The sequence below is a fragment of the Carassius carassius genome, chromosome 9 (assembly GCF_963082965.1).
Source record: "Carassius carassius chromosome 9, fCarCar2.1, whole genome shotgun sequence".
Classification (NCBI taxonomy): Eukaryota; Metazoa; Chordata; class Actinopteri; order Cypriniformes; family Cyprinidae; genus Carassius; species Carassius carassius.
The window spans coordinates 34490030-34515674 of NC_081763.1; the positions used below are offsets into that span (position 1 = coordinate 34490030).

Consider the following 25645-nt stretch of genomic DNA (forward strand, 5'->3'; position numbering starts at 1 on the left):
CCAAATCGGGTTTTGATTCAAGTGTACTGACCTACTTTTGATTTATTCGTCCAAAATGTGGCATATTGCGTCCGCGTTATAGGCTGAATTCCATTTTTATGACTGGATTCTACGAATGTGTTTTCCGCGTCTCGGAGATTATGGGCCATATGTCTTAGTGCAATTTGGGAAAGAAAAAAGCTGTATGTGGATGTGTGTAAATATTCAAATGTAATCCTCTTTGTAATCGTTACAATTTTCATAAGTAACTGTAATTTAATTACTCATTTTTTCTTAGTAACTGTAACTGATTACTGTTACATTTATTTTGTAATTAAATTACGTAACGCCGTTACATGTAACTAGTTACTCCCCAACACTGTATATATATATATATATATATATTTTTTTTTTTTTACAGTGAAATTCTGGCAACCACAGCTGCCGGTATTTTACCGTAAATGTCATTTATTATTATTTTTTTTTACAGTGATATAGACATGTCAGTTATGATCAGTGATGGGCAAGTTACTTCCAAAATGTAATAAATTATACATATATTACTACTAGTTAGATGGAATATTGATTTGATAGGGGTCTGATAATTCATATATCTCTCCGTTCAAAACGATGTGATTGTCAAAATACTAAGTTGGAATGAGTGAGGAATGTGGGGAGCGACAGAGCGCGTGTTCCAATGAACAACAACTCCCATGAGCCCACGCACTTTCCCGACGTCATCAAAGTACGTCTCATGTTATTATTTTGATTGAGTGACCCCTGGTGGCCAAAAATCCCAAACTGTATATTTAACTATGTGATGTAAATATGAGACAAAATTTCAAACGGGCATTTTGCCCCATATGTTGAATTTTATGGATATTCTCTAGGCTCCATCACGCAGTAAGTTGTTGCTCTGCCACATATTAGTCACCAAATAACTGAATGATATGGCAGTTGATCCACATAGGTCTGGGGCAGAGCAAGTGCGTTAAATGCCTTAATAATTTTAATGCGTTACTTTTCTCCATAATTAATTAATCTGATTAATGCATTAAATTACCAGACATGATATTTACACTTTGATTTGAAAGAAAACAGTGTATCCTTGCTGGCTGCTGTGTTGTGATTGGCTAAATGCCTCAAGCATGTTATAGAAATGTTACGCCCCTCATCATACTGTGATGCCATCTCCCAATGAGACAAAACCAATCAAACCCATTATAAACGAGGCATTTGTTGCATCCAGTGGGGAAATAATTACTGATCATAATGACTTATACTATCTTTTTAGGTGTTGCGTTTCGTGCAAAAACGTCTGCATTTGTGATCGGAGAAATGACAAACCGCAAGCTCTGCTCTACAATGTGTAAAACTCCTGTTTGAATCATCAGTGGCAAATTCTATTATGCTCTTTTACAAAGTCTTGATTTTGTTTTGGGGGTGTACTTATACATTCTCTCATACTTGGTGGTTTGAAAACACATTCGGCTATTTTTCACATAATTTACATTATTACAACACCTTTCTCCCCAGCCTGGCACTAAGATCCAATAAAACTAATAGAGAGATACACCCACGATCAGATGATAAGAGCAGATCATTTGTAACTCTAAGGAGAGCAGTCTCAGTACTATGATACGGTCTAAATCCTGACTGGAAATCCTCACATATACCATTTTTCTCTAAGAAGGAATATAATTGTGAAGATACCACCTTTTCTAGTATCTTGGACAGAAAAGGGAGATTCGAGATTGGTCTATAATTAACTAGTTCTTTGGGGTCAAGTTGTGTTTTTTTGATGAGAGGCTTAATAACAGCCAGTTTGAAGGTTTTGGGGACATGTCCTAATGACAATGAGGAATTAATAATAGTCAGAAGAGGATCTATGACTTCTGGAAGCACCTCTTTTAGGAGCTTAGATGGTATAGGGTCTAACATACATATTGTTGGTTTAGATGATTTAACAAGTTTATACAATTCTTCCTCTCCTATGGAAGAGAATGAGTGGAACTGTTCCTCAGGGGGTCTATAGTGCACTGTCTGATGTGATACTGTAGCTGACGGCTGAATGGTTGCAATTTTATCTCTAATAGTATCGATTTTAGAAGTAAAGTAGTTCATAAACTCATTACTGCTGTGATGTTGGGAAATGTCAACACTTGTTGAGGCTTTATTTTTCGTTAATTTAGCCACTGTATTGAATAAATACCTGGGGTTATGTTTGTTTTCTTCTAAAAGAGAAGAAAAGTAATCGGATCTAGCAGTTTTTAATGTTTTTCTGTAGGATATGTTACTTTCCCGCCAAGCAATACGAAATACCTCTAGTTTTGTTTTCCTCCAGCTGCGCTCCATTTTTCGGGCTGCTCTCTTTAGGGTGCGAGTATGCTCATTATACCATGGTGTCAAACTGTTTTCCTTAACCTTCCTTAAGCGTAAAGGAGCAACTTTATTTAAAGTGCTAGAAAAGAGAGAGTCCATAGTTTCTGTTACATCATCAAGTTGTTCTGAGGTTTTGGATATGCTAAGGAATTTGGATACATCAGGAACTGACACTTTTAGACTGTGAAAAAGACTCAAATAACTACACAGCAAACATTTAAAGACCACATTGTGAATCTGTATTTATGCATGTCTGACATAAAAACATGTTGCAGCATGATGTAGGTGGAAAGACAATAATTCATATAATTTCATAATCATAAGCAAGGATTTCAAATTATATTTTATGTATTCAGTACAGCATGGAGCACTGGAAAAGATCCTTCAAAACTGTTTGAAAATATCCATAAAATTCATTGAGATGAAGATAAATCTAGCTGTAATCTGGGCTGGTATTTGTAGAATATTTTATTCTGTTATTGTATTCTTTTCTATTTCCGCTGGCTGCTGCGAGTCCTTCCTCCCTGCGAAATAATTCAACACAAAAACATTTACTGAGCTCTCATGAGGGCAGATTGTTTCAGATCAATGTGAATCATCTGAAAAACTCACCAGCTCTTCTTGTACAGATGATCTGCAGAAGAATCACAGTAGGGGCAGCAAACACTGCAAACTCAACAATACTCACAATCACTGCAGGAAAGATGGACAGATGAACAGAATCAAGACTTTGTGAATTAAATCAAAGGTATAAAATGATGATCAGTTCTTCAGATTGACTGTTTCAGCATTAATGAACTGTGGTACCTCTGAATAATAATCCAACAGAACAACAGACTTCAGTTTCTCCTGTATCTGTGATCATATGATCTAGTTCTGTTCAAACATAATGAACAGAAATAAACATCTTAATACTTAAGCTTAGCATCATAAAAAATTATAAATATGTAACAGACCTGTGTGAACTATATTAATAAATGAAAATGTCTCAGTTACATATGTAACAGCAAACAGAAATAGAAACATGGTACCACATGGAAAATGGTTGAAGACTTGTATAAGGTCAGGACTTTGAAGAACAAATTGCCTTCTGGTAATAAAGTTGACCTTGACCCTTGACCCTTGACCCTAACCTAAGTTGCCTGAATGACCTCTGGATAGGATGACTGATTGAAGCTCTTATATCATCACAAGATGAAGAAAAGTAAGGGAATGGCCAGCAATGCAGCTTCTGGTTCACTATTTAGGGAACCAGGGTTACACACACTACAGAGACGTTCCTGTTCATAGGTTCACTTCTACTCTGCGGTGCTGATGCCATGTAAACAGCATACCTTCTCAACTTCAGTCAACATAAGGCTCCAAAGACCTCACTGGTAAGAGATCACAGGGCTGCACATCACTCTCAGACTCCAAAAGCACTTGATGAGAGTGAAATGGTTGAAGGAAGCTGAGTGACATACCAAGGCCTAGGTCATAGTAAGACCTTAACCATGTCAGGGGTAAAGTACACACTATAAGAGCTGATAGACAGAGCCTGCAGATCTCTGATCCTCCTGAGAGAGGATAAGGCCACCAATAGGACCGTCTTGAGACCCAGAGGCTTATGCAGTGCTGATGGTCTCAAACCGATGGCCTGACAAACCAACCAGAACAACTGATATGTCCCAAGAAGGGATTTGTATGGGGAGAAAAGGCCTAAGCTGCCTCCCTGTAAAATACCAATGAGGTTAAACCCTAAACCCATGATCGACTGGGACAGCCTTATGTGAAGACATTGCTGCCATAAGACCCAATCTACAGCATAAATCTGTGTGAACTAGTTTCTCTGGTTTGAACTGACTCTAACAGTCCTGAAGTGTAGAAACACAGATGTGTCCACATGGTGCGAGACTCTAAATCCACTCCTAGAAGAGTCATCTGCTGACTCGACAACAATACACTCTAAGACTCCTCAAATGATCGAGAAGAACAACTCAATGAGAATCTAGACGCTCCTTATATACAAGACAAATATCATTTGTTTAACCTGACTTCCAAACACAGTCTTAGATGAAATCAACTGAAGATAAAATATATTAAATCTCTCAAGATCTGATTAGACATCTCCACAAACAGCTTCACCAGCTTCACTCATTACTAACCAGACTGACTTTATTTCTGTCAGATGAAGCTCTTATTGAGAATTACAGAGGTTTACATGATAGCAGTTGTAGTGTTTTCAGAGCGGAGATCTCACTGTTGAGGTTTGGAAACATGTTTGTGCTGTGTGTGGGACTCAGTAGAGCAGAGATCATATCTGAACCCAGAATAGACTGATGATGAATTCTCACACATTCAGATGCCACTTCCTCTTTTCTTCTGCTGCACGCCATTAAACTTGATCTTTACAGTTAACATATGCATACGTTCAGCCGGTTTAATAAACTTAATTAAAATTATCCAATTTAAATCACATCAGCCAAACAACTTACATTTTCTAGCATTTCCTTGAATTCAGTTCGATTGAAATTTCCATTAAATGTATCTTGAGCACATTAGTGGAGATAAGAGCAGAATCTAACACCTGCTTAGCTGAAACACAGTTTAAAAGTTTCCACACAGACTAGTGTACCATATGTGTGCTAATAATACTCGAGAAGATTGTAAAACTTCCATATAGCAGATTAATCGATCAGAAGATCTAATAAACGACTCTGGGAGAGAGTTGACAAATTGAGATCAAGAAAACCATATAGGATATAATACATATATTTTCAAACTACAACAAAACAAACAAACACTAAAACATTAAATTTGAATGGCCATTCATAAACAAATGAGGAAAAAAAACAATAAATTCATGTACGTCACAATGTCAACATGATCAGGCAATCATCTAATAACTACGACCCATATCAGTTCATAGTTCAAGTCATCATCAGTCCATTTGTACAATATCCCCACACACCCATAGTTCATTAAACCCACACTGGATATGGATATCAGGGTCCAGAGGGTTTACAGTGAAATAGTTTGTGAAAGGGATGAGGTGTGCTGCAGTGGGCAATGAGTAGGAGCGGTGTGGGGGAATAAGTTCATGGGCTGCAAGGAGCCCCCTACCGGCCTAGCAGGAGTAGCTCAGTCTTCAGACTGTGTAAAATCAGTCTCTATATGGGCTCACAGACTTGAGGCCTGCTCCTTTGGTTAGCTCACCATCAAAATCACCTGGCCAATTCATAAATCACACTCCTCACATACATTCGTTTACTACAGCTTAGGTCACGGTAAACGGCTCCTGCAGGTCTACCCACATGCTCCCTACCTCTGCGTACTTTACTTCCTGTAAACCGTGGCAGGTCACGTGACCTCACGCCGTCACGTGAATGGACGCAGAGACTCTTACGAAAGTATGACAAAGCATCGCGAGATTTAACCAGGAGAACCAATATGCAGATAGGAGAAAATTATTAAATTAATAACTAAGAATCCTAATCAGGATGTATGATCTGGGTTACACTAGCCTGACCAAATCGTATTTACTGGTCACCATATCAGAAATATTTAGAGGAAAGAAATGTGGCAATATTTGACAATCTCTGATCATTTATCATGTTCAGGTTCACATATGTACATGTGAGCTTGCAGAGATAAAGAGCTCAGATCTGTACAGCGCTCTCTTCCACCCTCAATACTACGACTGAACTGAGACCCTTGAACAGTAACAGACCCAACTGCTGCCCACTGCTCTGTGTGTGTGTGTGTGTGTGTGCGACTAATTACTTTATGTTTGTGTGCAGAGTTACTAGGCAAAAATATTAGGCACTGAGGTCAAACTCATCCATATTAAGCAGACTTGCTTGAAAAGGAAAGTTGTTTGCAAATTGTTGCCATCAGTGTTACACAATGGCATTGTAGACTTCACAACAACTGCATTGGTTTGTTAGTTTACTCAATGATAATGACTTAATGACTGTTAATATTACCACATTTTATACTGTTTCATTTGACTAAGTCCCTGATGATATAAATGGTTTCCATCCTGAACTCTCATATATTGCATTTATGCATTTCTTGTGCACTGCATTCTACCAGCCAGTCATTAAATATAATTTCTTACCTAGTAATATATAGTTTTGTGTTCCTAGTAAAACGGTCATGGAAAGCTTTAAAGTCTTAATATCATCTGGCCAACCTCATAATTATGATTCTCACGGATCCAAAGCTGTCAGATTAAAATATCGTCTTTTAATAATTCTACTTCTTTTGATGTCAGGTGACATTAAGCCAAATCCTGGGCCTACACCCCCATGTATTAATTTACCTATCCCATCCGACTTCAAAGAAAGAAATGGTCTTGGCTTCCTCCACATGAATGTTAGAAGTCTTGTGCCTAAAATGGACCTAGTCAGGGTTTGGGTGTCTACTTCAGATCCTGATGTTTTGGTTTTATCTGAGATTTGGTTGAAGAAATCTGTATCTGATTCTTATATCCATATTATTGGTTATTATTTATTTCGTAGTGATCGTCAAAGTAAGGGCGGTGGTGTTGCCACTTATATTAAAACCAGGTTTTATTGCAGAGTAACTAAATCTCCCGTCCTAAAATGTTTGAGTTTTTGTCTATTGTTATTTCTTTCTCTTCCACATCAATCCTTACTGTTATTGCTTGCTATAAGCTTCCTTCTGCTGTAAAGGAGGCCTTAAACATTCTGGCTGATGTATAAGTTGAATTACGGGATTGGGAAATTGTGCTTATGGGAGATTTGAACTGGGACTGGCTCTCTGCTAATTCTGACTGCCTGAAAAATATCTGTAATGAGCTAAATCTTACTCAGCTTGTTTCCTCCCCTACCCATCCTAATATAACATTTCCAGATAAGTCAACCCTAATAGATCTAATACTCACTAAAACTCCACAGAAATATAAAGAAATAGGGGTATTCTCTAACGACATCAGTGACCCTTGCACCATTGCATGTGTTAGGGGCACCAAGCTCCCTAAATCCAACCCATGCATCCTCATTAAAATACATTTGTAGAACAAGCCTTTTTACATGAATTAAACATCTGTGATTTCTCTAGAATGAGTCTTATACCGGAAATCAATGTGGCGTGGAACTATTTTCACTCACTTTTTCTATCGATAACTGATAAACATGTCCCCCTAACATGCTACAGAATTAAAAGGCGTGATAACCCCTGGTTTCCAAAGATCTGTCTTCACTGATCCATGAGAGAAATGCAGTCTGGGTCTTAGCAAAGACCACAAACCTCCAATCTGACTGGACTAACTATAGGTATCCTAGGAACAAGTGCACTCGTCTTATAAGAAAGTGCAAATCTGACTTCTACCTAATGTCCTCAAACCTAAATAACCCATCTAAATTTTGGAAGATGATAAAATCTCTTGAACTACCTCTCAGTGACTCTGTTCTCCCTAAGCATATAGTTAAAGACACCCAACAGATCTCAAACAAAAATGATATTGTTAATGCTTTCAATGACAATTTCATTAAGGCAGGTGATATATTTGAGCAATCATATCCTGAAGAAGTCATACACAGACAAGTCTCCACACCCCTCCATCACAATGGCAGTGAGGGATTTGACTTAAGGAAATTGACACTAGGAAATCAGCCGGTCCTGATGGCCTAGACCCTGCTTTACTGAAACTATCTGCACATATCATAGTGGAACCTATCACATACATTTTTAATTTGTCCCTGTCTTCAAACGACTTACCAGATGTTTGGAAATCAGCACATGTGCGATAATTACCGCCCTATTTCTAAATTGTATGTACTTGCAAAAGTCCTAGAGTCTCTAGTAAACACCCAACTAAAGGGCTTCTTGAAAATCTATAACATACTTAGCCTGGTGCATACAGGATTTAGGGCCAAGCATAGCACCATTACTGCAGTGCTGCCCTGTTTATCGACTTGTCAAAGGCCTTTGATCACTGTATGCTGTTTAAGAGGCTCCAGGACATTGGCTTGGGCACTAAGGCAGTTGATTGGTTCAGAAACTATCTTGCCAACAGAACTCAAACTGTAGTTGTCGATGGGCACAGTTCTACCCCACTGGGGGTCCGGCTAGGTGTCCCTCAAGGGTCTATTCTTGGTCCGGTCCTATTTACCATCTACATAAACACCATTGCTTCTGTAGCAGATAATGGCAAAATACAGCTCTATGCAGATGACACAGTACTATATTGTTCTGCTCCCACCCTAGCTCAAGCTTATCAATCATTGCAGCAGTCTTTTAATTTATTACAGGCCACCTTCATTGAACTTAGACTGATATTAAATGCTGGTAAAACTAAGGTGATGCAGTTCACAAAGTCTCGCACAGTACCCAGTACAGGAATCATTCCATTTACAATCTCCACTCCTTTAACATTCTGGCTCTAAATACCCCACGTATAACAACTGAATTTGATAAGACTGCTTTTAGTTATGCTGCTCCTTGGTGTTGGAATTTGCTCCAAAAAGTTTTGAAGCTTTCTGTTTTTATTCCACTTGAACATTTTAAACAATTACTTAAATGTTCCAAATTTGAACAATGCACATGTTTTTAATAACCCTATTATGTCATTTTAAATTATTTAACATGTATTGTAAATCTGTTTTGTTTCTTGAGTCTGTTTTTGTGATTCTGTGTAACTTGTGTAATTGTTGCCCCAGGGCTCCCTTGTAAAAGAGATTTGAATATCTCAATGAGACATCACCTGGTAAAATAAAGGGTACAAAACAACAACAACAACAACAACAAAAATACATTATTAGAGGAGTTAAAATAGTTTTGAAAGAAGGGTTTGCTTTTGCAATATGTGGGTGATGTTTTGCATGTTGTGAGTGTGTTTTGTGGTTTTGTGTGTAGTCTTGAGAAATGCAGCCATAGTTTCAAAAACTGTAAAGATCAGCAGAACTTAGCAGATATAGACAGTTGTTTTACTTAAAAAAAATGCTATAGTGTGTTTTGCTCTTTGACTATGAACACAAACTTCTTTACTTTACTTTTACTGTAGTATTTTGTTAGTCAGCTCCTGTCACAATCTCACTGTACACACAAAATCAAAGTGTCTGACAGCATCAGTGTGTTAATGTCTCTCACACTCTTTGGAGCTCAGAATAAACCAGCAAATAAACCGTTTCTCAAACTGAGAGTGAACAGTTAGTGATTCTCTGTACTCCATCTCTTAATGAGCTGCTCTCTGACAACATCTCAAGGACACTTCGCTCCATGTGACTAGTAAGACAATTCTCAAATAACTATTATGATTACTTTTGTTCCACCCGCTTAAATGATAAAAATACTTGGGCTGTAAAATCTATTAAGACTGTGTCTGTTCCCTGAATAGTGAGGTCAAAATATAAATTTAATGTAGGATCTAGAAAAAATCTTATCGTGATTAAACCAGAAACATGTAAAGTAAATGAACAAAAACAATTTTTAAAGTTTGGGCTCATAAATATTAGATCACTCACACCCAAAGCAGTTATTGTAAATGAAATGATCACAGATAATAGTTTTGATGTACTCTGCTTGACTGAAACCTGGCTAAAACCAAATGATTATTTTGGTCTAAATGAGTCTACTCCACCAAACTACTGTTATAAGCATGAGCCCCGTCAGACTGGTCGTGGCGGAGGTGTTGCAACAATATATAGTGATATTCTCAATGTTACCCAGAAAACAGGATACAGGTTTAACTCTTTTGAAATACTTCTGCTAAATGTTACACTCTCAGATATGCAAAAGAAATCTAATGTATCTCTTGCTCTGGCTACTGTGTATAGACCACCAGGGCCGTATACAGAATTCCTAAAAGAATTTGCAGATTTCCTCTCAGACCTTCTAGTTACAGTTGATAAAGCGCTAATCATGGGAGATTTTAATATTCACGTTGATAATGCAAATGATACATTAGGACTTGTGTTTACTGACCTAATAAACTCTTTTGGAGTCAAGCAAAATGTCACCGGGCCCACTCATCGTTTTAATCATACTCTGGATTTAATTATATCGTATGGAATCGATCTTACTGCTATAGATATTGTACCTCAATGTGATGGTGTTACAGACCATTTCCTTGTATCGTGCATGCTGCGTATAACTGATATTAACTATATGTCTCAGCGTTACCGTCTGGGCAGAACTATTGTTCCAGTCACCAAAGACAGATTCGCAAATAACCTGCCTGATCTATCTCAACTGCTATTTGTACCCAAAAATACACATGAATTAGACGAAATTACTGACAACATGGGCACTATTTTCTCTAATACATTAGAAGCTGTTGCCCCCATCAAATTGAAAAAGGTTAGAGAAAAATGTACTGTGCCATGGTATAACAGTATTACTCACTCTCTCTCAAGAAAGAAACTCGTAGTCTTGAACGCAAATGGAGAAAAACTTGGAAGTTTTTAAAATTGCATGGAAAAACAGTATGTCCAGCTATAGACAGGCTCTAAAAACTGCTAGGGCAGAGCATATCCACAAAATAACCAAAACAATCCAAAGTTTTTATTTAGTACGGTGGCTAGATTAACAAATTACCAGTCGCCACCTGATTCAAATATTCCACCAACGTTAAATAGTAATGATTTTATGAATTTCTTCACTGATAAAATAGATAATATTAGAAATACAATAGCGAATGTAGATTCTACAGCGTCTAACACCTCAGTTTCATCCATCGCACCCAAAGATAAACTGCAGTGCTTTACAAATATAGGACAGGAAGAGCTAAATAAACTTATCACTGTATCTAAACCAACAACATGTTTATTAGATCCTGTACCCACTAAATTACTAAAAGAGCTGTTACCTGTAGCCGAAGAACCGCTTCTCAATATCATTAACTCGTCGTTATCTTTAGGTCACGTCCCAAAACCATTCAAGCTGGCGGTTATCAAGCCTCTTATTAAGAAACCAAAACTAGATCCTAGTGTACTGGCAAATTATAGGCCTATTTCAAATCTATTCCCTTTATTGAGCTCCTTCCTGCAAAAAAATGATCTGTATCGAGAATTTCATGGTTTCAGGCCCCACCATAGCACAGAAACTGCACTTGTTAAAATTACAAATGACCTGCTTCTTGCGTCGGATCAAGGCTGCATCTCATTTCTAGTTTTACTTGATCTTACTGCTGCGTTTGACACCATAGACACATACTCATAGATCGATTACAAAACTATACAGGTATTCAAGGGCAGACTCTAAGATGGTTTAGATCCTACCTGTCCGATCGCTACCATTTTGTTTATTTAAATGGGGAGTCATCTCATTTATCATCAGTAAAATATGGAGTGCCACAAGGATTCGTCCTAGGTCCCCTTCTATTTTCAATATACATGATGTCTCTATTTGTTTCTCTGTTTCTGCTGGGATCTTCATCCCGTGGTAACTAGGATTTACACAAGCTCCAGTCTGGATCCAGAACACCTGAGAAGAGATGATGCTGACCCTCAGAGGACCCCAGATGATGCTGACCCTGAATCAACAAACAGAGCTAACAGTTATTGCTACATGTGTGACTGCATCATATAATAATTGCTGTTAATAATGTTCATCGTCTGGCTGACTACGTCTTGTATTAATTGTTCTGAAAAGTCCTGTCATACGCGCACAAACTGACAGTCACCACTAATAAGCTACTACTAAATGTTGTAGAAACGTAATTTTCTGTAAAGTTGCTTTGTAACGATTTTTATTGTAAAAAGGGCTATACAAATAAACTTGAATTGAATTGAATTAATGTCTTCAGAGAGGAATTCATTATATGTAGAGACTGATTTAAGAAGAAAACAGTATCTGAGAGCCGCTGTAAAGCACTGGTGTGATGAAGACAGTGATGATGTACCTTTAGTTGTGTGTGTGTTTGTAGTTGAGGGATCCTGAGAGTGTGTGCTGTGGACTGGAATCACTGCTGTTGTTGAACCAGCTTCAGCTGTAAAAGATGAATTTAGATCATCTTAGATTATGACAAGTGTAGATTATGACAATCATATTTTAATCACACAAGATAACTTTAGCATTAGTATTATGTTAGCACATCTAACAGAGACTGATTGATGAGATGTTTCCTCACCTGAACTCTTGACAGTGTATGTGACTGAGCTCTTGACTTGATCTCTGTGAGTAACTTCACATCTCCACTCTCTGTTGTGATCTTCATTCAGGAGTGTTGTATTCAGAGAGATGATACAGGGATCTGATGAGGATGATATCTGATATCTGGAGTCTGATCTCAGTTTAACACCAGCCTGATTCACCCAGAACAGATCAATTCTCTCAGAATCGACCGAATCACCACAAGAGACTCGAGGATATGAATACAGCTGGCAGAAGAGAGTCACAGAGAGACCTGCACTGATCTCAGTCTGTGAGGATGAGACTGAAACACAGAATAACACACACATCACACACTCTTCAATCATCACCAGAGATTAAATCAAGAATTTACCCTTTTTAAACTGACCACATAATAATAAATTACCATGAAGAACATGCAGATAAACACCAGCATCAGGTCTTAGTCGTTCTCCACCCACACCAGTCCATTGTTGGCAGCTGTAAGATCCAGAATCTTCTGTTGAGATGTTCCTGATGTTCAGAGAGCAGTCAGACCCCAGACTCAGTCTCTCATGTCTCTCTGTGTCTTTCTTTCTCCCTAAAGCAATCAGTTCAACTGTTGTTGAATGACTGAATCTGTTATAGTTCCATGTAGTTGATGTACAGTCATGAAGAGCATTATTACAGGACAGACGGACATCTTCACCAGAACTGATGAACACATGAGCATCATCCACTCCACTGACACCTGAAACACAAGAACATCTGATCATTATGTTATATATTAATAAATGAAACGTTGTTGTATGCAGATGTAGACTGAACTCTTTGACAGGAGTTTAAAGAGCGTGTAGAAGTGTGTTCACCTGTGAGAAGTGAAGAGAGAAAGATCAGTCCCAGCAGACACAGATGATTATTATCAGACATTTTCTCTTTCTCTCAGTATTTCTCTTCATTATATGATTACAACTCTTTCTTTAAACACTATCCACCCTTCCCCTTTTTTTCACTTCCTCTGATCAACAGACTGAGTCAGATTCTGATAGAGCTGTATTTAGTGACAGAATGCATTGCATAATGAAGAAGTGCTGCTTCATACTTCTCCTATAAATATTGATGAAATGTTTTATTTATCCTATAATATATATATATATATATATATATATATATATATATATATATATATATATATATATATATATATATATATATATATGGTGGGCATAGATTATTTTTTTTTATCTAGATTAATCTCACTGTACTCTTGGAATTATTCTAGATTAATCTATATTAAAATGGCTCATTTGAATTCTGCCGAAGGCATTCAGAATATGTGTGCTACCCACATAAACTACTGACTAAAAAGTAAGTCTTTTAGAACGGTTTTCTCAAGACAGGTGGTGCATTAGAACAGGGGCTGTTTCCTGTTTCCAAAATGTTTCACAAAGTGCTTGAGAAAGCACAAGGTGCAAACAACCTTACGCCTGTTTCACACATAATCCGTCTGCAGTGCGTATGTGTTTCGTATACGCACCCATGTTAACGGATCCAGCGTTCACGCGGTTGCGGTCCGTCAGTGTGTTCCAGGAGCATTGCGTCTGCAGCAGTGCAGCAATCGTTCTCGTACCGAGTAGAGGACTGCAAACGCGTCCTGTGTGAAAGCACAATGAGTCTGTGCTGCTTCAGCACCACATACGTAACGCACACAGACTGCATACGCACTGTGTGAAACATATGTGTGAAACATGCGTGCGTCTTGTCGAGGTTTCCATTGGGAAGCTTCTTTAAAAATTTTTACAAATTCCCTGAAGCAAACCCGGCGGCTTCAGCTGCATCCATGTTAGCACGTCACGTTTGATGTGTTTGAGTCTCACATTAACGCAGCACGTTAACGCTGATAACGGCCCACCACTAATATATATATATATATATATATATATATATATATATATATATATATAGTGGATACGGAAAGTATTCAGACCCCCTTAAATTTTTCACTCTCTGTTATATTGCAGCCATTTGCTAAAATCATTGAAGTAATTTTTTTTCCTCAATGTACACAGCATCCCATATTGACAGAAAGACACAGAATTGTTGACATTTTTGCACATTTATTAAAAAAGAAAAACTGAAATATCACATGGTCATAAGTATTCAGACCTTTTGCTGTGACACTCATATATTTAACTCAGATGCAGGGACAGTAAGACTGGTTGCAATCAAGGGAAAGATGAATGCGGCCAAGTACAGTCTATCCTGGATGAAAACCTTCTCCAGAGCGCTCAGGACCTCAGACTGGGCCGAAGGTTCACCTTCCAACAGACAATGACCCTAAGCACACAGCTAAAATAACGAAGGTGACTCTGTGACTGTTCTTGAATGGCCCAGCCAGAGCCCTGACTTAAACCCAATTGAGCATCTCTGGAGAGACCTGAAAATGGCTGTCCACCAACGTTTACCATCCCACCTGACAGAACTGGAGAGGATCTGCAAGGAGGAATGTCAGAGGATCCCCAAATCCAGGTGTGAAAAACGTGTTGCATCTTTCCCAAAAAGACTCATGGCTGTATTAGATCAAAAGGGTGCTTCTACTAAATACTGAGCAAAGGGTCTGAATACTTCTGACCATGTGAAATTTCAGTTTTTCGTTTTTAATAAATGTGAAAAAATGTCAACAATTCTGTGTTTTTCTGTCAATATGGGATGCTGTGTACATTGAGGAAAAAATAACTTAAATGATTTTAGCAAACTGCTGCAATATAACAAAGGGTTAAAAATTTAAGGGGGTCTGAATACTTTCTGTAGCAATTGTATATATAATGTGTGTATGTATTAACTATAACAACTGACCTGGGGAAACACAAGATTAACATAACAGTGGTTGTGAAACATGTTGTTAGGTGTGAGATCTGTATATTGTTAACCACACTGACTCATTTAATCTGAACACAATCTGCATTGCTGTTTTTTTTTTTTTTTTTTGGCAGTTCCTCTCATGGTGTTACAACAGAGTCATTCAGTTATTAGTGATAAAACTGCTTTGTTACAGAAAAGGTATTCACTGTCAATGAGTGTCTTCCTTCAGTCATAACGAGAACAATAATACCACATTATGCCATAGTCTGTCAAACCTGCTGTCCATCATCCTAAGTAGTATGTGAGATTAAAATAAGTTTGTCCCAAAGCACAGTGTGTTGAAAAGAGTGAGCCAGAAGTCCCCGGATGGTCTACTATTTGAGGTCGATTTCTGAAGTGTGGATCTGTGCACACTCTAATGGCTAATATTACCCACAATCCAATGCGCTTTGGTTAAGGATTAGGTCCAGAACTACAAACTACAAAGCCTTAAACTACAAACATGGCGGATGCACACGGCCAACGGTTAAGTAGAGAGGTTTAGATAAAGGGGTTTAAATGACTAATAATTCACATTTAACAATAATTGCAGTAAGAGCTTAAATCATATTCAGTTGGTCTTCAATTTGTTTTTATTTTATTTCAGAATTCAAGTGTGTTACTAATTTCTATCCATCTGGACTATTTAAACTCATATCCCTTAATAATATCTCTTACTTTATCTGTTATTGGTATATCATCCTCCATAGATGACCAGGGACAAACTGGGAGTAAAAATAGCACTGAATTTTCTCCCAAATAGACCCCCCACAACTACAAACAGTACTACTATCTCACAGTATTACAGCAATTTGTGTGTATATATATACATGTGTGTGTGTGTGTGTGTCATATTAATCATAACATAGGCCTATAACGTTTAATGTAAACACATACACATAATATATCAAGTGATTAATATAATATAAATTCCTTTCATTAGATGACCTGCTTCTATTATTTCTACTTCTAATAATAATACTTCACTCAGTTTTCACATTTGTTAATTTTACTATTGCTGTTTTTTATCAAGTAGCTTCATTTTAATTTGCACAATGCTAATGTTACTGCTGATATCATCATGATGTAATTTGCTCACGTTATTGTTCTATTGTACAAAGTCAGTATTGCACATACAGACATATAGATGCACAGTGTTATGTTATTATGTGTGTGTGAGAGTTCATTTGAATTCTGCCGAAGGCATTCAGAATATGTGTGCTACCCACATAAACTACTGACTAAAAAGTAAGTCTTTTAGAACGGTTTTCTCAAGACAGGTGGTGCATTAGAACAGGGGCTGTTTCCTGTTTCCAAAATGTTTCACAAAGTGCTTGAGAAAGCACAAGGTGCAAACAACCTTACGCCTGTTTCACACATAATCCGTCTGCAGTGCGTATGTGTTTCGTATACGCACCCATGTTAACGGATCCAGCGTTCACGCGGTTGCGGTCCGTCAGTGTGTTCCAGGAGCATTGCGTCTGCAGCAGTGCAGCAATCGTTCTCGTACCGAGTAGAGGACTGCAAACGCGTCCTGTGTGAAAGCACAATGAGTCTGTGCTGCTTCAGCACCACATACGTAACGCACACAGACTGCATACGCACTGTGTGAAACATATGTGTGAAACATGCGTGCGTCTTGTCGAGGTTTCCATTGGGAAGCTTCTTTAAAAATTTTTACAAATTCCCTGAAGCAAACCCGGCGGCTTCAGCTGCATCCATGTTAGCACGTCACGTTTGATGTGTTTGAGTCTCACATTAACGCAGCACGTTAACGCTGATAACGGCCCACCACTAATATATATATATATATATATATATATATATATATATATATATATATATATATATATAGTGGATACGGAAAGTATTCAGACCCCCTTAAATTTTTCACTCTCTGTTAAATTGCAGCCATTTGCTAAAATCATTGAAGTAATTTTTTTTCCTCAATGTACACAGCATCCCATATTGACAGAAAGACACAGAATTGTTGACATTTTTGCACATTTATTAAAAAAGAAAAACTGAAATATCACATGGTCATAAGTATTCAGACCTTTTGCTGTGACACTCATATATGTAACTCAGATGCAGGGACAGTAAGACTGGTTGCAATCAAGGGAAAGATGAATGCGGCCAAGTACAGTCTATCCTGGATGAAAACCTTCTCCAGAGCGCTCAGGACCTCAGACTGGGCCGAAGGTTCACCTTCCAACAGACAATGACCCTAAGCACACAGCTAAAATAACGAAGGTGACTCCGTGACTGTTCTTGAATGGCCCAGCCAGAGCCCTGAATTAAACCCAATTGAGCATCTCTGGAGAGACCTGAAAATGGCTGTCCACCAACGTTTACCATCCCACCTGACAGAACTGGAGAGGATCTGCAAGGAGGAATGGCAGAGGATCCCCAAATCCAGGTGTGAAAAACGTGTTGCATCTTTCCCAAAAAGACTCATGGCTGTATTAGATCAAAAGGGTGCTTCTACTAAATACTGAGCAAAGGGTCTGAATACTTCTGACCATGTGAAATTTCAGTTTTTCGTTTTTAATAAATGTGAAAAAATGTCAACAATGCTGTGTTTTTCTGTCAATATGGGATGCTGTGTACATTGAGGAAAAAATAACTTAAATGATTTTAGCAAACTGCTGCAACATAACAAAGGGTTAAAAATTTAAGGGGGTCTGAATACTTTCTGTAGCAATTGTATATATAATGTGTGTATGTATTAACTATAACAACTGACCTGGGGAAACACAAGATTAACATAACAGTGGTTGTGAAACATGTTGTTAGGTGTGAGATCTGTATATTGTTAACCACACTGACTCATTTAATCTGAACACAATCTGCATTGCTGTTTTTTTTTGGCAGTTCCTCTCATGGTGTTACAACAGAGTCATTCAGTTATTAGTGATAAAACTGCTTTGTTACAGAAAAGGTATTCACTGTCAATGAGTGTCTTCCTTCAGTCATAACGAGAACAATAATACCACATTATGCCATAGTCTGTCAAACCTGCTGTCCATCATCCTAAGTAGTATGTGAGATTAAAATAAGTTTGTCCCAAAGCACAGTGTGTTGAAAAGAGTGAGCCAGAAGTCCCCGGATGGTCTACTATTTGAGGTCGATTTCTGAAGTGTGGATCTGTGCACACTCTAATGGCTAATATTACCCACAATCCAATGCGCTTTGGTTAAGGATTAGGTCCAGAACTACAAACTACAAAGCCTTAAACTACAAACATGGCGGATGCACACGGCCAACGGTTAAGTAGAGAGGTTTAGATAAAGGGGTTTAAATGACTAATAATTCACATTTAACAATAATTGCAGTAAGAGCTTAAATCATATTCAGTTGGTCTTCAATTTGTTTTTATTTTATTTCAGAATTCAAGTGTGTTACTAATTTCTATCCATCTGGACTATTTAAACTCATATCCCTTAATAATATCTCTTACTTTATCTGTTATTGGTATATCATCCTCCATAGATGACCAGGGACAAACTGGGAGTAAAAATAGCACTGAATTTTCTCCCAAATAGACCCCCCACAACTACAAACAGTACTACTATCTCACAGTATTACAGCAATTTGTGTGTATATATATACATGTGTGTGTGTGTGTGTCATATTAATCATAACATAGGCCTATAACGTTTAATGTAAACACATACACATAATATATCAAGTGATTAATATAATATAAATTCCTTTCATTAGATGACCTGCTTCTATTATTTCTACTTCTAATAATAATACTTCACTCAGTTTTCACATTTGTTAATTTTACTATTGCTGTTTTTTATCAAGTAGCTTCATTTTAATTTGCACAATGCTAATGTTACTGCTGATATCATCATGATGTAATTTGCTCACGTTATTGTTCTATTGTACAAAGTCAGTATTGCACATACAGACATATAGATGCACAGTGTTATGTTATTATGTGTGTGTGAGAGTTCATTTGAATTCTGCCGAAGGCATTCAGAATATGTGTGCTACCCACATAAACTACTGACTAAAAAGTAAGTCTTTTAGAACGGTTTTCTCAAGACAGGTGGTGCATTAGAACAGGGGCTGTTTCCCGTTTCCAAAATGTTTCACAAAGTGCTTGAGAAAGCACAAGGTGCAAACAACCTTACGCCTGTTTCACACATAATCCGTCTGCAGTGCGTATGTGTTTCGTATACGCACCCATGTTAACGGATCCAGCGTTCACGCGGTTGCGGTCCGTCAGTGTGTTCCAGGAGCATTGCGTCTGCAGCAGTGCAGCAATCGTTCTCGTACCGAGTAGAGGACTGCAAACGCGTCCTGTGTGAAAGCACAATGAGTCTGTGCTGCTTCAGCACCACATACGTAACGCACACAGACTGCATACGCACTGTGTGAAACATATGTGTGAAACATGCGTGCGTCTTGTCGAGGTTTCCATTGGGAAGCTTCTTTAAAAATTTTTACAAATTCCCTGAAGCAAACCCGGCGGCTTCAGCTGCATCCATGTTAGCACGTCACGTTTGATGTGTTTGAGTCTCACATTAACGCAGCACGTTAACGCTGATAACGGCCCACCACTAATATATATATATATATATATATATATATATATATATATATATATATATATAGTGGATACGGAAAGTATTCAGACCCCCTTAAATTTTTCACTCTCTGTTATATTGCAGCCATTTGCTAAAATCATTGAAGTAATTTTTTTTCCTCAATGTACACAGCATCCCATATTGACAGAAAGACACAGAATTGTTGACATTTTTGCACATTTATTAAAAAAGAAAAACTGAAATATCACATGGTCATAAGTATTCAGACCTTTTGCTGTGACACTCATATATTTAACTCAGATGCAGGGACAGTAAGACTGGTTGCAATCAAGGGAAAGATGAATGCGGCCAAGTACAGTCTATCCTGGATGAAAACCTTCTCCAGAGCGCTCAGGACCTCAGACTGGGCCGAAGGTTCACCTTCCAACAGACAATGACCCTAAGCACACAGCTAAAATAACGAAGGTGACTCCGTGACTGTTCTTGAATGGCCCAGCCAGAGCCCTGAATTAAACCCAATTGAGCATCTCTGGAGAGACCTGAAAATGGCTGTCCACCAACGTTTACCATCCCACCTGACAGAACTGGAGAGGATCTGCAAGGAGGAATGTCAGAGGATCCCCAAATCCAGGTGTGAAAAACGTGTTGCATCTTTCCCAAAAAGACTCATGGCTGTATTAGATCAAAAGGGTGCTTCTACTAAATACTGAGCAAAGGGTCTGAATACTTCTGACCATGTGAAATTTCAGTTTTTCGTTTTTAATAAATGTGAAAAAATGTCAACAATTCTGTGTTTTTCTGTCAATATGGGATGCTGTGTACATTGAGGAAAAAATAACTTAAATGATTTTAGCAAACTGCTGCAATATAACAAAGGGTTAAAAATTTAAGGGGGTCTGAATACTTTCTGTAGCAATTGTATATATAATGTGTGTATGTATTAACTATAACAACTGACCTGGGGAAACACAAGATTAACATAACAGTGGTTGTGAAACATGTTGTTAGGTGTGAGATCTGTATATTGTTAACCACACTGACTCATTTAATCTGAACACAATCTGCATTGCTGTTTTTTTTTTTTTTTTTTGGCAGTTCCTCTCATGGTGTTACAACAGAGTCATTCAGTTATTAGTGATAAAACTGCTTTGTTACAGAAAAGGTATTCACTGTCAATGAGTGTCTTCCTTCAGTCATAACGAGAACAATAATACCACATTATGCCATAGTCTGTCAAACCTGCTGTCCATCATCCTAAGTAGTATGTGAGATTAAAATAAGTTTGTCCCAAAGCACAGTGTGTTGAAAAGAGTGAGCCAGAAGTCCCCGGATGGTCTACTATTTGAGGTCGATTTCTGAAGTGTGGATCTGTGCACACTCTAATGGCTAATATTACCCACAATCCAATGCGCTTTGGTTAAGGATTAGGTCCAGAACTACAAACTACAAAGCCTTAAACTACAAACATGGCGGATGCACACGGCCAACGGTTAAGTAGAGAGGTTTAGATAAAGGGGTTTAAATGACTAATAATTCACATTTAACAATAATTGCAGTAAGAGCTTAAATCATATTCAGTTGGTCTTCAATTTGTTTTTATTTTATTTCAGAATTCAAGTGTGTTACTAATTTCTATCCATCTGGACTATTTAAACTCATATCCCTTAATAATATCTCTTACTTTATCTGTTATTGGTATATCATCCTCCATAGATGACCAGGGACAAACTGGGAGTAAAAATAGCACTGAATTTTCTCCCAAATAGACCCCCCACAACTACAAACAGTACTACTATCTCACAGTATTACAGCAATTTGTGTGTATATATATACATGTGTGTGTGTGTGTGTCATATTAATCATAACATAGGCCTATAACGTTTAATGTAAACACATACACATAATATATCAAGTGATTAATATAATATAAATTCCTTTCATTAGATGACCTGCTTCTATTATTTCTACTTCTAATAATAATACTTCACTCAGTTTTCACATTTGTTAATTTTACTATTGCTGTTTTTTATCAAGTAGCTTCATTTTAATTTGCACAATGCTAATGTTACTGCTGATATCATAATGATGTAATTTGCTCACGTTATTGTTCTATTGTACAAAGTCAGTATTGCACATACAGACATATAGATGCACAGTGTTATGTTATTATGTGTGTGTGAGAGTTCATTTGAATTCTGCCGAAGGCATTCAGAATATGTGTGCTACCCACATAAACTACTGACTAAAAAGTAAGTCTTTTAGAACGGTTTTCTCAAGACAGGTGGTGCATTAGAACAGGGGCTGTTTCCCGTTTCCAAAATGTTTCACAAAGTGCTTGAGAAAGCACAAGGTGCAAACAACCTTACGCCTGTTTCACACATAATCCGTCTGCAGTGCGTATGTGTTTCGTATACGCACCCATGTTAACGGATCCAGCGTTCACGCGGTTGCGGTCCGTCAGTGTGTTCCAGGAGCATTGCGTCTGCAGCAGTGCAGCAATCGTTCTCGTACCGAGTAGAGGACTGCAAACGCGTCCTGTGTGAAAGCACAATGAGTCTGTGCTGCTTCAGCACCACATACGTAACGCACACAGACTGCATACGCACTGTGTGAAACATATGTGTGAAACATGCGTGCGTCTTGTCGAGGTTTCCATTGGGAAGCTTCTTTAAAATTTTTTACAAATTCCCTGAAGCAAACCCGGCGGCTTCAGCTGCATCCATGTTAGCACGTCACGTTTGATGTGTTTGAGTCTCACATTAACGCAGCACGTTAACGCTGATAACGGCCCACCACTAATATATATATATATATAGTGGATACGGAAAGTATTCAGACCCCCTTAAATTTTTCACTCTCTGTTATATTGCAGCCATTTGCTAAAATCATTTAAGTATTTTTTTTTCCTCAATGTACACAGCATCCCATATTGACAGAAAGACACAGAATTGTTGACATTTTTGCACATTTATTAAAAAAGAAAAACTGAAATATCACATGGTCATAAGTATTCAGACCTTTTGCTGTGACACTCATATATTTAACTCAGATGCAGGGACAGTAAGACTGGTTGCAATCAAGGGAAAGATGAATGCGGCCAAGTACAGTCTATCCTGGATGAAAACCTTCTCCAGAGCGCTCAGGACCTCAGACTGGGCCGAAGGTTCACCTTCCAACAGACAATGACCCTAAGCACACAGCTAAAATAACGAAGGTGACTCCGTGACTGTTCTTGAATGGCCCAGCCAGAGCCCTGACTTAAACCCAATTGAGCATCTCTGGAGAGACCTGAAAATGGCTGTCCACCAACGTTTACCATCCCACCTGACAGAACTGGAGAGGATCTGCAAGGAGGAATGTCAGAGGATCCCCAAATCCAGGTGTGAAAAACGTGTTGCATCTTTCCCAAAAAGACTCATGGCTGCATTAGATCAAAAGGGTGCTTCTACTAAATACTGAGCAAAGGGTCTGAATACTTCTGACCATGTGAAATTTCAGTTTTTCGTTTTTAATAAATGTGAAAAAATGTCAACAATTCTGTGTTTTTCTGTCAATATGGGATGCTGTGTACATTGAGGAAAAAATAACTTAAATGATTTTAGCAAACTGCTGCAATATAACAAAGGGTTAAAAATTTAAGGGGGTCTGAATACTTTCTGTAGCAATTGTATATATAATGTGTGTATGTATTAACTATAACAACTGACCTGGGGAAACACAAGATTAACATAACAGTGGTTGTGAAACATGTTGTTAGGTGTGAGATCTGTATATTGTTAACCACACTGACTCATTTAATCTGAACACAATCTGCATTGCTGTTTTTTTTTTTTTTTTTTGGCAGTTCCTCTCATGGTGTTACATTTTAGAAACAAAGTCATTCAGTTATTAGTGATAAAACTGCTTTGTTACAGAAAAGGTATTCACTGTCAATGAGTGTCTTCCTTCAGTCATAACGAGAACAATAATACCACATTATGCCATAGTCTGTCAAACCTGCTGTCCATCATCCTAAGTAGTATGTGAGATTAAAATAAGTTTGTCCCAAAGCACAGTGTGTTGAAAAGAGTGAGCCAGAAGTCCCCGGATGGTCTACTATTTGAGGTCGATTTCTGAAGTGTGGATCTGTGCACACTCTAATGGCTAATATTACCCACAATCCAATGCGCTTTGGTTAAGGATTAGGTCCAGAACTACAAACTACAAAGCCTTAAACTACAAACATGGCGGATGCACACGGCCAACGGTTAAGTAGAGAGGTTTAGATAAAGGGGTTTAAATGACTAATAATTCACATTTAACAATAATTGCAGTAAGAGCTTAAATCATATTCAGTTGGTCTTCAATTTGTTTTTATTTTATTTCAGAATTCAAGTGTGTTACTAATTTCTATCCATCTGGACTATTTAAACTCATATCCCTTAATAATATCTCTTACTTTATCTGTTATTGGTATATCATCCTCCATAGATGACCAGGGACAAACTGGGAGTAAAAATAGCACTGAATTTTCTCCCAAATAGACCCCCCACAACTACAAACAGTACTACTATCTCACAGTATTACAGCAATTTGTGTGTATATATATACATGTGTGTGTGTGTGTGTCATATTAATCATAACATAGGCCTATAACGTTTAATGTAAACACATACACATAATATATCAAGTGATTAATATAATATAAATTCCTTTCATTAGATGACCTGCTTCTATTATTTCTACTTCTAATAATAATACTTCACTCAGTTTTCACATTTGTTAATTTTACTATTGCTGTTTTTTATCAAGTAGCTTCATTTTAATTTGCACAATGCTAATGTTACTGCTGATATCATCATGATGTAATTTGCTCACGTTATTGTTCTATTGTACAAAGTCAGTATTGCACATACAGACATATAGATGCACAGTGTTATGTTATTATGTGTGTGTGAGAGTTCATTTGAATTCTGCCGAAGGCATTCAGAATATGTGTGCTACCCACATAAACTACTGACTAAAAAGTAAGTCTTTTAGAACGGTTTTCTCAAGACAGGTGGTGCATTAGAACAGGGGCTGTTTCCTGTTTCCAAAATGTTTCACAAAGTGCTTGAGAAAGCACAAGGTGCAAACAACCTTACGCCTGTTTCACACATAATCCGTCTGCAGTGCGTATGTGTTTCGTATACGCACCCATGTTAACGGATCCAGCGTTCACGCGGTTGCGGTCCGTCAGTGTGTTCCAGGAGCATTGCGTCTGCAGCAGTGCAGCAATCGTTCTCGTACCGAGTAGAGGACTGCAAACGCGTCCTGTGTGAAAGCACAATGAGTCTGTGCTGCTTCAGCACCACATACGTAACGCACACAGACTGCATACGCACTGTGTGAAACATATGTGTGAAACATGCGTGCGTCTTGTCGAGGTTTCCATTGGGAAGCTTCTTTAAAAATTTTTACAAATTCCCTGAAGCAAACCCGGCGGCTTCAGCTGCATCCATGTTAGCACGTCACGTTTGATGTGTTTGAGTCTCACATTAACGCAGCACGTTAACGCTGATAACGGCCCACCACTAATATATATATATATATATATATATATATATATATATATATATATATATATATATAGTGGATACGGAAAGTATTCAGACCCCCTTAAATTTTTCACTCTCTGTTATATTGCAGCCATTTGCTAAAATCATTGAAGTAATTTTTTTTCCTCAATGTACACAGCATCCCATATTGACAGAAAGACACAGAATTGTTGACATTTTTGCACATTT

The 25645-nt window shown here is 37.8% G+C and overlaps 1 protein-coding gene across 1 annotated transcript; it reads right to left on the reverse strand.

Annotated features, from left to right (window-relative positions):
* Positions 1–2829: 2829 nt before the first annotated feature.
* On the reverse strand, positions 2830–13419 carry LOC132149781 (uncharacterized). The gene is made up of 6 exons (XM_059559180.1): positions 13287–13419; positions 12845–13168; positions 12437–12742; positions 12209–12295; positions 2974–3054; positions 2830–2885 (listed from the first exon to the last, which is right to left on the reverse strand). The coding sequence occupies exons 1-6, from the start codon at positions 13345–13347 to the stop codon at positions 2830–2832; spliced, it is 915 nt and encodes a 304-aa protein (XP_059415163.1). The 5' UTR covers positions 13348–13419.
* Between the last annotated feature and the right edge of the window lie 12226 nt (positions 13420–25645).